At 41.3% G+C, this 13587-nt stretch overlaps 1 protein-coding gene across 1 annotated transcript; it reads left to right on the forward strand.

Moving 5' to 3' along the window:
- Positions 1–4656: 4656 nt before the first annotated feature.
- Positions 4657–13162, forward strand: hbn (aristaless related homeobox homeobrain). Its single transcript, XM_002059377.4, has 5 exons — positions 4657–5086; positions 8054–8381; positions 8576–8705; positions 11985–12072; positions 12185–13162. Exons 1-5 carry the CDS (start codon positions 4945–4947, stop codon positions 12712–12714), a joined length of 1218 nt encoding a protein of 405 aa, XP_002059413.1. The 5' UTR covers positions 4657–4944; the 3' UTR covers positions 12715–13162.
- The last annotated feature ends 425 nt before the right edge of the window (positions 13163–13587 follow it).

The following is a 13587-nucleotide window of genomic DNA, read 5'->3' on the forward strand; positions in this document are numbered from 1 at the left end:
CATTTCCCTAGCTGGATACAGGGTGCTTGTAGAATAATTAGTTTTCTCTCCGCGTGAATATCAGCAAACATTTGATACAATTCTCATTTTTTCCACTAGATGCAACGTTGTTTAAATTAAAAATATTTAATTTTTCCATTATTCATCCAAAATTGGAAAAGCGTTATTTATAAAGATACAGCCTTGCACTTTGGTATATAAAAACTTTTGTATGATATATTTAAGTCGTGAAAATTTCATAAAGATCAGACTTTAAACTCCGAAGTTACTCAAGAAAGCATTTGCTAAGGAAAGTGTGAGCAAAGGAGAGAAGAGTTCTGGGTATGAAATTTTGGAGTATGTAGGGTAAGAATATTTGTAAAGGCATCGTGACGCTGGATAAAGAGTATCTAGCAGTCGTGCTTGTTTGTATTTTCAATATCCCTTGATTTCACTTTGCTTCTGCTCAAAATCTCAACAATATGGAAGCCCTATGGCAAATATTTTATTAAAGCTTCTTTGTATGCCATATGCATGTTAGGGTATTTATAGTTCGGTGGATCGTAACTAACATAGACATAGACCATACATTTGATAGCTTCTCTCATATATATTTTTTTATTTTGCCAAGAATCGATCAGCAACATTCGGTAAACTCTGACAGGTAGGGTATATATATATACATGCCACACGAATATCTCTACTAATATACGCTCATTAGAATCTAAGTCGCATTATATAATATCTATTTGTATTATTTGGGTCTATGTCTCACTTACTTGCCTCTATTTACGCTTATAATTAAGAAGTCAATCCGTTTCAAGGCCTCAAACTCAGCCTCATAATGTCAGCGGCAGCTATTTAACACCCCTCTCCCCTCTTCCAGAGACACACACACACACAATTAGCTCAAAGTCAAAGGGCAAAAAAATCAAAATTGAAAACCCCAAGCGCCCCATAACGAACCCTTAACTCGAACCCCCGGCCAAAAGGCAAGAACTCAACCTTTGCTCAACATCCGGCAGACAATGCAAGGCAGACGCTAAGTAGACGAAAAGTTTCTAGTTGGATTATATTTAGGGGGAAGGGGGCTGGGACGAGGTGGTGAAGACACACACACACTTACACACAGCAGCACACTCCCCCACACACAGACACACACACACACACACACACAGGCACACTTGCTGCGAAATTCGTTTTATTACTTTGATATATTAGATTTAATGGTTAAGAAAAATGTTGCCAGCAGCAGCAGCTCCCTTGCACACACACACACACGCACACACACACCCACAATCTGAGCTATTGTCGTCGTGGGTGTTGTTGGGTCGTCGTCGTCGCAGTTAACCTTATTAAAAGGTGAACACAGCCAACGTACCAGAGAGAATTGCCACAATGTGTTTACACGCAGCTCAAGCGTGGGGAGGGGGGGTTGTGCGATGGGGTCTGTGGCTTGGGGCAGGGGTTGCACAACACGATAATGACCTCGTTGCGGGCAAATGTGTGCTGCCCGCATTGGCCAATCAGAATTGAGCTGCGCTGCGCATGTCCCTTGAGCGAAAGTTGGGCTCTCTGAAAGGTTGGTGGGTTGGCAGCTATTAGAGTGGAGCGGGCGGGGTGTCGGTGTGGGGGGGTTCATTCACATTGATGTGCTAATTTAGAAATTACATTGAAGTGCAGGCCTCAATGAGTTTGAGTTTGACTTTGATTCAATTTGTCATTTCACACTTGCGTTAAATGGCTTTCTGGTTGCCATGGAGTGGCACCCTCTGAAGTGGCCCAGACAATAGACTTGAAGCCACACGCAAATAACTGCAACTAGATGCAGATCAGTTTGAGGCAGCGTTCGATTGGCAAAGAAACAAAACTCTAAGATTGCAATCGATTTTTGGTAAGACTTTATTTGAAAAACCTCTCCTGTTTTTATTGAAGAAATTTTAATCTATTAATTATTAATTAAATAAAAAATATATTTATAATAAAAAATTGCGGACTTTGAACCGGCGACCTCTTGCTTGCTGGCTCAACGCTCAGACATTTTTATCAAAATCATAATAAATTAAATAAACTAATAGAATACATACTTCAAATTTAACATTTCACGATTCGAACTAGCGACCACTCCCTCGCTAGTTCGACGCATAGGCATTCTTGTTGTACATGTTTTTCCAACAAGCTTTGAATAGTAATAGATTAAATAAACAAATGTACTTTTAGTTAATTAAGTGTAATAACAGATAATAGCGGAATGTGAGCCAGCGTCTTCTCGCTTGCTGGTTCGACGCACGGACTTTTTAAGTTTCAATCAATATTTGCAGGTGCATCGCAGTCCTTCGAGCCTGTTTGATTCTTAAGGATTTTGGAGTCCCATCTTGGAGACGGCATCTCGATATATCAACTGTGGCAAGGCAGGTCTGCAATTAGCAGACAAAATTGATCAGCCGATGTTTGGATTGGGCTAATGAGCCACTGATTCGATGCCGGATAAGGGATAAATGAACAATGGGCACTGGGCAGAGAGTGCGCTAAGTGCGCTGATGATGCTGCACAAATCGCGACCAGATCAAAGATTAGCAACGCTTGGGCCAGGTAGGGGCTCGCAGGGTTCGCACAGGCTCACCGCGCCTGAGCTGAACCGGCGTTCAGCTCTATATTAAACGAATGTGCAATCGGATTTCTGAATGAAATCTGTGCCGTGTTCGCGTCCTATGAAAATATGATTAAGCGCCTTTGGTTTATGCTAATCAGGCTGGCCAGGGCCTAAGCTGCGGCCAGTGTCCAGTCGCGTTTGTCTGTGTGAAGTGTGGCGTCACACATCTGGCACCTTAATGAGTTTGGTCAACTACGATTCGAGTACTTGTTCACAGTTCCCGGGAAACTACGCGGCCAGCGAGGTGCCGCATTGTCCTCCTCCTTGTCGTCCTTTGGCTTCGGGCTTTGTTTTGGCCACAGCCGCACAAAGCAATTGTGTAAGTTTTCGACAAATTAAGCAGCCGGCGCAGTAGATCTGCATTGTAAGCGGCGTTCCACGTACACAAATGCCGCATTGTCCGCTTACTTGAATGCCTGCTCTGAGTGCAAATATGCCACTTTGGCTGCTCCTTTTGTTGTTATGCAACCTGCGTTGTCATTGCATAAGGCCGACAGCGCCGAGAGCCTTGGACACTAGGACTAAGCCAGGCTCAATCAAATCCAGCCAGGCTACGAGGCGAGTACGAGGCTGACGAGTGCTTAGAAAACGCGTTGAGTTTGTGCTGTTTTCAAGTTTTTTATTAGAATATTAGTCTAGCTGAGAAAGGGATTAGATTATACCAAGGAGGTCTAACAAAATTCTAGGAAAATTTCGCAGTTTTCATTTGATATAGAAAGACATTAAAAAAATTGTCCAAGGGAGAACAAATCAAATCCTAGATACTATAATATTCATTTATCAGGACTTATTATTATTAATTTTCAATCATTCGTGTTATATTTTAAGTCAAAATTAATTTAAGAAATGATTCTAAAATTAATTTGAATTCTGCACCCAAAATGGGCTCGAATCTGAGGGTTCGAACACCAAATATTTTATTATTATAATTATTTTATTTCAATAATTGAATGATATTGAAACCCTTTTATAAGGGTATTCCCAAACTATATTTGACTGCGAAAATCGAATAATATTTTCTCCGTTTTCCTTAAAATTTGTATATATTTTTTTAAATCAAAATTTTATCACTTATTCAAAGACTTAAAAAAGGGAAAGGTGTTATATGAAAATATTTAAATAAATTTAAGAACAAATTACTTTTGTACACATAATTAAAATTGTATTTTGTACATAAAATTTCTTTAAATATTCGCCTTGGATTAGTTTATTAATCTCTTATATATTTCGCTTAGATGGTGCTGTACCTAATTTTGGAAATCCTGCAGATTTGTTTATTCAATGAAACCCTTGCCAGGAGCTGCCCCTCTAGCCCGCTGCCTGATGTCGTATGCCTAAGTAAGGGGATTCTTCCATTGAGCATTTGGATTGTTCAATGAAAACGCGAGGCTCAGCGCTTAACCCGAGCGGGGATCATAAAATTGGCTGGACAAGGTGCACAATTTACGACTTGTGGACTGAAAGGTAAAACGGGCATAAAAAAGCGGAAATCATAAATGCGCTACAAATGGCCGCCTAGCTTCAGGTAGGAACTAACCTGTTTTGTGATTTGTTGATGCGTGCGCCCGTGAGGCTAGAGAGAGAGAGAGAGAGAGTAAGAGGGAGAGAGAGCGAGGGAGAGCAAGAGTAAGAGTGAGAGCGAGAGGGCGAGCCACTAACAAATAGAGCTCAGTTTTAATGAGCGAAATTTATGAAATAAATAAAATTAATCAGCAAACATAGTTGCAGAGCTAACTGGCAAAGAAATTGATTAAAAGAGAGCGCGAGAGAGAGAGGGTGTCAGGGAGAGGATGACAGGGAGAGCGGATGAGGATGAGAGCGCGGCGAGAGAGAGAGCCGCCCCTAGACTACCTGTACACAAACTACCCTGCGCAAGCGAGACGGCAGACTTGCAGCCAGGATATACGCAGGATAACAGTCAGCAGCAGCAGCTGCCTCGCCCATTTCACTTTGCCGCCGCCCCCCACCCGCTGGTACGACAATAAAACGCCTCTCCGACGTATTTAATGCCCTCGCTCAGCCGTCGCCGAGCTCAGTCGGTGGTTGTTGATCGCCGCCAGCGTACGTGTCAAATTTACTGTTGTCGTTAGCCGAAAAGCCAAATATAAACAAAAATCGAATTTCAGTTAACAATTTTTGTGCGTGCGCGTTTTCTAGTTTGTGGCCAATAAAAAGTCAAAGAATATAAAAATCCAATAGCACAAGCCCCGCCGGGTCATGCACGTCGCGAGCTGCTGTTAGCCAAAAGTCAATGTGATCAGAGCTTAATTAAACAGCTGCTGTTTTCGACCTGTTTGTTCTGGCTGCACGCGATGATGACCACAACGACAACACAACAACATCCCATCATGCCGCCAGCCATGCGTCCAGTACCCGAGAGTCCCGTCTCCAGACCGCGCGCCGTCTACAGCATCGATCAGATCCTGGGCAATCAGCATCAAACCAAGCGCAGCGGTAAGTTTTAGCCATAAAACCGCCATATAAAAAAGCTTAGCTATGCCAAATACTTTTGCCGTCGGTGATCGGAGCCAAGTCAAGTTTTATTCGAATGGTTCTTAAGCCGATAAATGGCATAGAATTTACGAAATTTCGGGTTCGAGTCCCAGATTGCCTTGAGGTTCTATTATTGTCTATAAAAAGTGATGTAGCTTTGACTAGTTATTGGCCACAAATTAATATGGCTGAAGATATATATCCTTTACTTACAAGAACAAGCATTTATACGAGTTCGAACTTATAATATAAACAAAATCAACAAAATTGCATCAATATAATAAATTGATACAATTTTAATATGTTATAAGGAAATTTCTTTTAATAGAAACTTGCCTAAAATATTATTTTCAAATCAAAATACCCGTCTTTAGTTTTTTCCTAAAGCTCGAACCTCATACTAGGGCTTGGTAGAAGTAAACTCTTTAATGGAGGTGAAGGCTTCTTTGAAAGTTCGGTTACAACAACAATTGATTGTCTTAATTGAAATATATTTTGTATATATAGAGAAAACTGTCTTTACGGGTTCTACCTTAAACCTGTATCGGGTTTGAATCTCTCACTATAAGCTTGGCTGTAGATATCTCTTCTTGGCACTAAATTTCCTGCTTCCGTCTTCCATCTTTTTGGGAGTTTGAATCCCGAAGTTTATGTATTTCATGACAAATGAAAATTGTAAAGGCAGCTTTTATTAACATATGTAAGAACAGTTTCTTTAAGCAGTAATCAGATATTTATTAGCTCATGCTGAAATAATATAATGATAAAATAGGAAACATTATTGGAATAAATAGTAATAAAAATATTCTATTGTATATTTGTATAAACCTTTGTTATTCCTTTCGAAACCCCTTTTCAATCTCTCCTTTTGTCAGCTGCTGTCAAAGTTCCTTGAACAGAAATTGCAATTAAACTTTTCACTAGAACAACCTTTTGCACACCCACAAAACCCGCAGAGAATCCACACTCCTGTGGAGTCCCTTTAAGAATGTCCACGGGCAGCTCTTCAACGTGCTCCATGGAAAACCACATCAAAAGGACCGCCTATCGTTGTCTGTGGATGTCTTCATCATATGCAAATGAGGACGAGGACGAGGACATGACCATAGTTTTTCGGGCATTGACAAAAAGCTGGCCATGTTTCACACTCAATGCAATGGGGCGTTCCGTTGTTGGGCAGCGTGTTGTGGGCGTGGCCGCGACGCGCCAAGAGAGAGAAACAGAGAAAGAGTGAGAGAGAAGGGGGGGGGGGAGGGGCGAGCACTGAGGCAAGAAGTATTAAAAAATGGGAACAGTCGAGCGCAAATCAAAACATATCACGATATTGATATCCTGGCAGCAGGACGGCCGTAATGAGACGCTTGCCATCATTAGACCCGTAATTAGATTTCAGATTGACATTCATGGGCAGCAGCAGGATGAGGAGGAGCACCCAAGCTTACAATTTTGTGACAACGTGCGCACCGCAGGACATTTTGCCAGGATATATGTTGAGCGCAAAGCTGGCGCAATTTCATGCTCAATCGCGAGTGTCCTGTGCGCCGTAATTTGATGCCGCTTTCGGGGCAAATTACCTTTTTCGCCGCAACAAGCGGCGCATAAATGTTGCCAATGTACATCAACGCCAATGCCAAACGATCAGGATAATAGCCGAATCCTGTGCACTACTCGATGTCCCGCTGTGCGTGTGTGTTCCTGCCTGGTCCTGCCTCGTTCTGGCTCGTCATTGTGCATATTATTAATTTGAGGTTCATTAAAATTTGATTGCATGTTCTGCTGGAAAAATGTTACACACACACACGTAAACGTTCTCGGGCCGTGTGAAAGGACTTGCCAGGATCAAGGCCTCAAGGGGTTGCTTTTAACTTTTTGGCAACTGTTGCCGCCAGAAGAAAGGCAACTTTTGCTGGCTTTCAGTTAAAAATTCGCTGCTTCCCATAATTATTTGTTATTGATTGCCAAATCGAATTGCGTGCAACACACACACACACACATACACACACACACACTCGCTCGCACACACACTCGCTTGGAGAGCGCACTTGAAAGCTTGCCGCTTAAAGCATTTAAATGGGGGTTAAAGTTGGCAAAGTTGACGGCGCATTCAATCAGCCAGGATATATCAGGATATTACTACTTCAGTTGCAATTCAATGAATTTCGCTTTTTCGCAGCTGCCGCAGCGCAACTTGATTTGTTTTTTATTTCACTTTTCCATATACACTTGCATAGGGTAATAAAATATTCTCAGCTTATATGTAACGCTTGGAATTATGTATATAATTCTATATTCTAAATATTTATATAATATAATGCCTCATGAATGTCGATATATAAGTGTATAAGTTTCATTAAAGTTATTTGATGTACATCGAACTATAACTGGAAAAATTAAGAAGACAGCAATGAGTAATGTACATCAGAGACACTTCATGAAATTCATCAGATGAAAATTTGATGTAAATCAAATAGATTTTGTAAAATATTTCAGTCTTAAATATGTTTATGTAAGTTGTATATGTACATCAAAGATTTATCATTATAAATTTGATGTACATCAAACAGGTTTCATAAAAAGAAGAGGAATTTGTTGACTTGAATGCGTCATTCTCCAAAAATTTGGCGAGCTAATGTCTGTAAATTTGAAGTATATATGAATAACTCCATATATATATATATATTTTAATATATTTTAATGGTAAATCGTTTCCATGTAAGGGTATTTAAACTGCGACATTATGTTTGCGTTGTTTTTATTTTGTTTCGTTTTCCATTTGCTTTGGCTTTTTGTACTGTTTTATGCCAAAGTCAAACACGAATCGGCAAACTTTGAAGCACTCGAAATCAATTTGGCAAACTTTTGGATTTCGCTCTTGATTATGAAGTGCACTTTGCAGTTAATTTTATTTCAATTCAACGATTTTCACAGAAACACCCAACGAGGTGCTGATAACACACGCGCATCACATACATCACCTGCATCACGCCGGCAACAGTGGCAGCAACAACAACAGCTTGTTGCAGCAGCAGCAGCAACTGCAACATCAGCATCAGCACCAGCAACAACTACAACAACAACAGCAGCAACAGCAGCAGCAGCAGCAGCAACAACAACAACAACAGCTGATTGCCAAGCGCGAGGACTCGCCCACAAATACGGAAAGCGGCCTGGACGTGGACAACGAGGACGAGCTCTCCTCGAGCCTCAATAATGGACACGATCTGGGCGACATGGAGCGACCGCGCAAAGTTCGCAGGTAAGCAATGAGTATATATAATATATATATATCTATTAGAGTCCTTGACAAGAGTCCTTCTTAACAAGCCGCTTAGCAGATAAAATCGTATTCGGCCCATTGTTGGGCCCATTAAAAAGCAACTAAACAACTTTATTGTTATCGACAGCATCGACTTACCCTCTCCCGCGTCTGTTTTTTTATGTGATTTGCAGATCTCGCACCACGTTTACAACATTTCAATTGCATCAATTGGAGCGCGCCTTTGAGAAGACACAATATCCGGACGTGTTCACAAGGGAGGATCTGGCGATGCGACTCGACCTGAGCGAAGCACGCGTTCAGGTAAATCAACCAGTTAGATTTATATTGCCTCAATTGAGTATTTTTAGCTGCTGATTATGTAATTATTTACGGCTTATGTCGGCCAGGTCAGCGCACAAAGCTAAGCGGCTTACACTGAGCGAAAAGCCAAGCGCGAAGCTGTCAAAACGATTCGCAGGCAATTTCAAGCGTTTTGCTTTTCTCAATTTCAAGCGCAAGTCTTTTTGGCAACTGCTTAAAATAAGTTGAATACCGACTTTAAAAACAACTGTTGAAGAGAAAAAAAAAGAAAAGAGAAAAAGAATTGGTTTAAGCACAAAGTATTTAAAAAAATATTAAGATTTTATTTAGGCACAAAGTATTTCAATGCGTTGAATATTGATTTGAATATAATTTGTGAAGGGGTAAAAACAAGAGAAAAAGATTCGTTTTAAAACGACTTTTTGCATCTTAAATTAAGCGTACAATTTGTTTAATACAATTTATAAAGTCTTCTAATTCAACTTTTAGAAAACATAAGCATAAAATTCTTAAGAAAAGGTTTTTGTGCGTAGAAAGCTTAAAACTAAGATTCAGATAAGCACAAAATACTTGACGACTGGGTTAGCTAAAGAATTTGTACTTGAACTCAAAAAGAAAGTGCTTAAATTAAGAATTTTGTGCTTAGTTGAAGTCATTTCGAGCTGCTTTGACAACAAACTGCAGTTTCTTTTTCGCTAAGTATATTATTTAGGGTGTTTATAGAAATTGTAATTGGCCAACAAAATCGCTAACAATCAAAGGACTTAATTTGTAAATGGTCTTTTAAACACTTAGTGCACACTTTGTATGCAAACACACACACACACGCATGCACACACGCACACACATAGTTGGGGGTTGCTGCTTTAGGGGTGGCTAAAGGACATTAGATATTGTGATTTTCCAAATGATTAAGTTTGGCAGGGCGAGAGTCTCAGTTTTTGGGTGTTGGTATTTTTATTAACTCTACTTTTGGGTAAACAATCAAAAGTGGCTTTGGGTGGTGCACACACACACACACACGTGCAATTGGGCTACGATCCTTGTTTCGATCCTTGCGCAATTTGATTTGAGTTGAAATGCTTTCAAGCACTCGAGTTGACAGTCACAGATACGAGAGATACTCCCAACAAAAAAATAGAAGGGAATGTAAAACAACTTGACCTGGCACTCACTGAGGGATTATCACTCGTCCTGCGGAACACTGTCCTCCCCGTTTTAAGCCACGTTTCACGTTTGTGTATCCGCTGGCAGATTAAGCGTAATTGGTCATTGATTCGCATACGTTAGACGTCATGCTCTCAGTCCCACTTCAGTGCTTCAATAGTAACAGATTTAGAGCTGTTCGCTTTTTTTTCGTTCTGTTTATTTTTTTCTAGTATCTATCAGATACTTTGTTGCCCTGTCGCAAGGGGTTGATGAGCGGTCAATTATTTTGGGATTTGCATGAGGCATGTGGAAACAGTTCACATTCTGCGGGACGCCCCCTTCCCCAACAACAAAAAAATGTTGTGCTTGACGACTTTTCGATTTTTTTTTTGGGGGGGAAAAACATATTTTGTTAAGCGCATTTTGCATGACAAATCAGCCTGCTAATGCTTTTTGAAAAGCTCAAATCTGTTGCGTTTTGTGAGTTATGACGATTAATATATAATAACATTTCCCTTGGCCAGACATGCTTTGATACGATTTAAGACAGACTTTATACTTTGCTTCATCCTGCCTTAACCCTACTTTATATTTGGCTAAAACATGCTTGCTTAACTTCGGAGCATATTGTCCGATCGCATAGAAATGCGTGCAGATACCTAGGCTCAAGACTGTAATTCTGTAATTAAGAGTTCAATAAAATACGGGACAACCTCAAGAACTTGTCTAAAAAGTGAAATATTGTGCAACTATCTTTATGCTAAATTTCTTCTCTCTAGCTCTGATAATGTCCGAGTTATGCTCCAGAAATGTTTACTTGTTTGGAGTTTTAGACTCAATTTCATTTAGTTGTTGTCAAATATTTAATTTTGGAGCCTTATCTTCGTGCTGATCGCACATGTGCGATAAATGTGGTCAGGATATCCGTAAATTCAACTTTAACGACCGGCCCGGCCCGATGGTCGGCTGCTCGGCTGGTTGGGCCTGAAAAGTGGCATTAGGTTGTTGGCCAAAGCCGCATTATAATTGCGCTGCACTCACAATTAAAATGCGCACAAAATCACAAGGGTTGCACACACATGGAAGGAGGCTGGAGCTGGGTCAGGGAGGGGGGCAAGGGGTGTGGCATGCACAGACACAGGACAATAATTGGCAGCAATTATTGCAAGGAAATCGTTGCTAATTTACGACTCGCTCCGCTGCACGCATTGTTGTTGCAACGAAGGATGCTGTGTGCGAGTGTGTGTGTGTGTGTGTGACAGCAGCTAAATACAGGGTGTCTATAATTGCACAACTCTTCGAGCTGTGCACAGTTGTCAAGTGATTTCAATTTACAAACAATTAATTTTCTTAATACATGCCAAGACCAAGACGAGACAGCTCTTCCACTGTTCCGGCCCAGCTCAACGGCCGGAAGTGCCACAGCCCCCCTTCCTCCCTTCCACCTATCCACCTTACAGTGAATACCATCTACAACCCCTGCGTAGAGTGTCAAAAATGCATGGGGCCAGCCTCGGTCTGCCCCTCTCCCCCCTCTCTTTCTCTCTCTCGCATGGCGCCAGGACAAATCACAGTTGCACACTTCCGATTGGATGCCATTGTATTTGGCAGACGCAGACTCCGACTCCGACTACGAGTCAGACTGCGACTCGAGTTCTGGCTCAGCTTGGGATTGGGTTTGATTTTGAGCGACACTCAGAAAAAAAAACTAACACGAAATCGGCTTTTAATTGATTTATTTTTAACTTTTTTAGTTTTTAGAAAATAGTTTCAGATTTATCTTAAAGTAAAAATAGAAAATATCAGATGATGATTAATTATTTTGGAAGCATGAAAATTGTTTGCTGAAAATAAGATTTTCTAAAAAGACTTTCCAGACTTTCCATGAAAGAAATAGCCAAAAAAAAAAAGAAACTATATTCTCGATGTTTATTTTAGTATTTAAATTAAAAACAAAATTGTACACTTTGGTGCGTAGTTATTTTTTAGAGTGTATGCGGTGCTATGCTAGGCATTTGATGAGCTCTTCGCCGAGCTTCACACCTTGCTTAGGACCAATTACAAAAGACGTTGGAAAGGATTTGCATTGTGGAACTGCTAACTGCAACTTTTGTCCATTTACTCTTGCAGGTGTGGTTCCAGAATCGACGCGCCAAATGGCGTAAACGTGAGAAGTTTATGAATCAGGACAAGGCCGGCTATCTGCTGCCCGACCAAGGTAAGCAAATTACCAAATTACGTGTGCAACATAATTAGAATTGTGTGTGCCGCGTGTCGCTCAATCGACGCCCAAATCTCATGCTCTCCTTCTCTCTCCTTCCTCTCCGCAGGTCTGCCCGAGTTTCCGCTGGGCATACCGTTGCCGCCGCACGCACTGCCCGGTCATCCGGCGGCGCTGCCCGCCGAGTTTTGGCCGCCGCACTTTGCGCTGCATCAACACTTCAATCCAGGCCTGCTGCCACAACAGCTGATGCCGCCCCACTACAAGCTGCCCAACTTCCATACGCTGCTCTCCCAGTACATGGGCCTCAGCAATTTGAATGGCATCTTTGGCGCCGGCGCCGCAGCGGCTGCGGCCGCGGCCAGCGGCTGTGCAGCGGCGGCGGCCGCATCCGCCGGCTATCCGCAGAATCTGTCGCTGCATCCGTCGTCGGCGCAGGTGAGTCCGCCGTGCAGCAACAGCAGCCCGCGCGAGAGTCCCAACTCGCTGGCGCCCCATCAGCTGGCGCATGGCGGCACCACGCTCATCTCTGGCGACCTGACGCTCACCTCGACGGCGGCGCAGTCGCCACGCAGCGCCACGGGCGGCAGCAGCAACGCCTCCACGCCCGTCTCCGTGGTTACCAAGAGCGAAGACTGAACCAGCGGCAGAGAAGTAACCTGCTCGACGCTCGAATTCGCAAATAGGAATTCCCCCCTCGTGGTGATATAATGGACGGATTGTGTATATATCTTTAGCATAGCCCCTAAGTGGATAAGGAAATGGAACTTTCTGTTTGTGTTGCAAATATTTCCACAAATATTGCCTACTTTTAAGAAACTAATCTTTAATTAACTGCTGCAAGTGTCATAGAATCTAGTTAATACGAATGTGTAAATTAAAAATAATCTTAAGAAAACAAATAAATCAAAGTCAAGAAAACGGCGCTTAAACTAATCCAAATGGAGCTAAGTTAGGGCTAGTCTAAATATGTCTGTAGGATGTCCAAGTCTAAATAGATCGTACGGTCGTTCGTTCGGTTAAGGTGTGGTATATGGTATATTGTGATAAACTGGGTAGAATAGTAACAGTAGAATTGTCTCAGATTAAATAACATTATAATACTATATGGCTTATTTATGATATATAATATTTACTACAGAGTAAGGGATAAGGTTTAGATTTATATAGATAGAAATGAGAAATAAAAGTTGGCTCAGATTTTATATATGATACTCACCTATCAATATAGAGTTAGGGATAAGAAATAGATTAATGTGATAAAAGAAAGGAAGGAAAATCGAACTTGGGGATTACATACCCTTAGGTATACCTCAGGTATAGGTTTATATACATGTAGATATTTTTATAGATCAGTCAGTCAACAGTTTTATATATATATAAATCTTTAAACTCATACAACTCAATTAATTTCTTGCCAATAGTTCCTAAGAAGAAGAAAACACAGTCTTAATATTTTACTTACGGCAGTTATAAATGCGAGTAGCGTGTTCCGACCTATTCCGAAATATG

Source organism: Drosophila virilis, chromosome 5 (genome assembly GCF_030788295.1).
Source record: "Drosophila virilis strain 15010-1051.87 chromosome 5, Dvir_AGI_RSII-ME, whole genome shotgun sequence".
NCBI classification, from domain to species: domain Eukaryota; kingdom Metazoa; phylum Arthropoda; class Insecta; order Diptera; family Drosophilidae; genus Drosophila; species Drosophila virilis.

Excerpts from the sequence above, each read along its gene's own strand:
- hbn (XM_002059377.4), top strand. The coding sequence starts at position 4,945 with ATGATGACCACAACGACAACACAACAACATCCCATCATGCCGCCAGCC. Across the intron at positions 8,382-8,575 it reads CGACCGCGCAAAGTTCGCAG|ATCTCGCACCACGTTTACAA; the intron begins GTAAGCAATGAG and ends TGTGATTTGCAG. Across the intron at positions 8,706-11,984 it reads TGAGCGAAGCACGCGTTCAG|GTGTGGTTCCAGAATCGACG; the intron begins GTAAATCAACCA and ends TTACTCTTGCAG.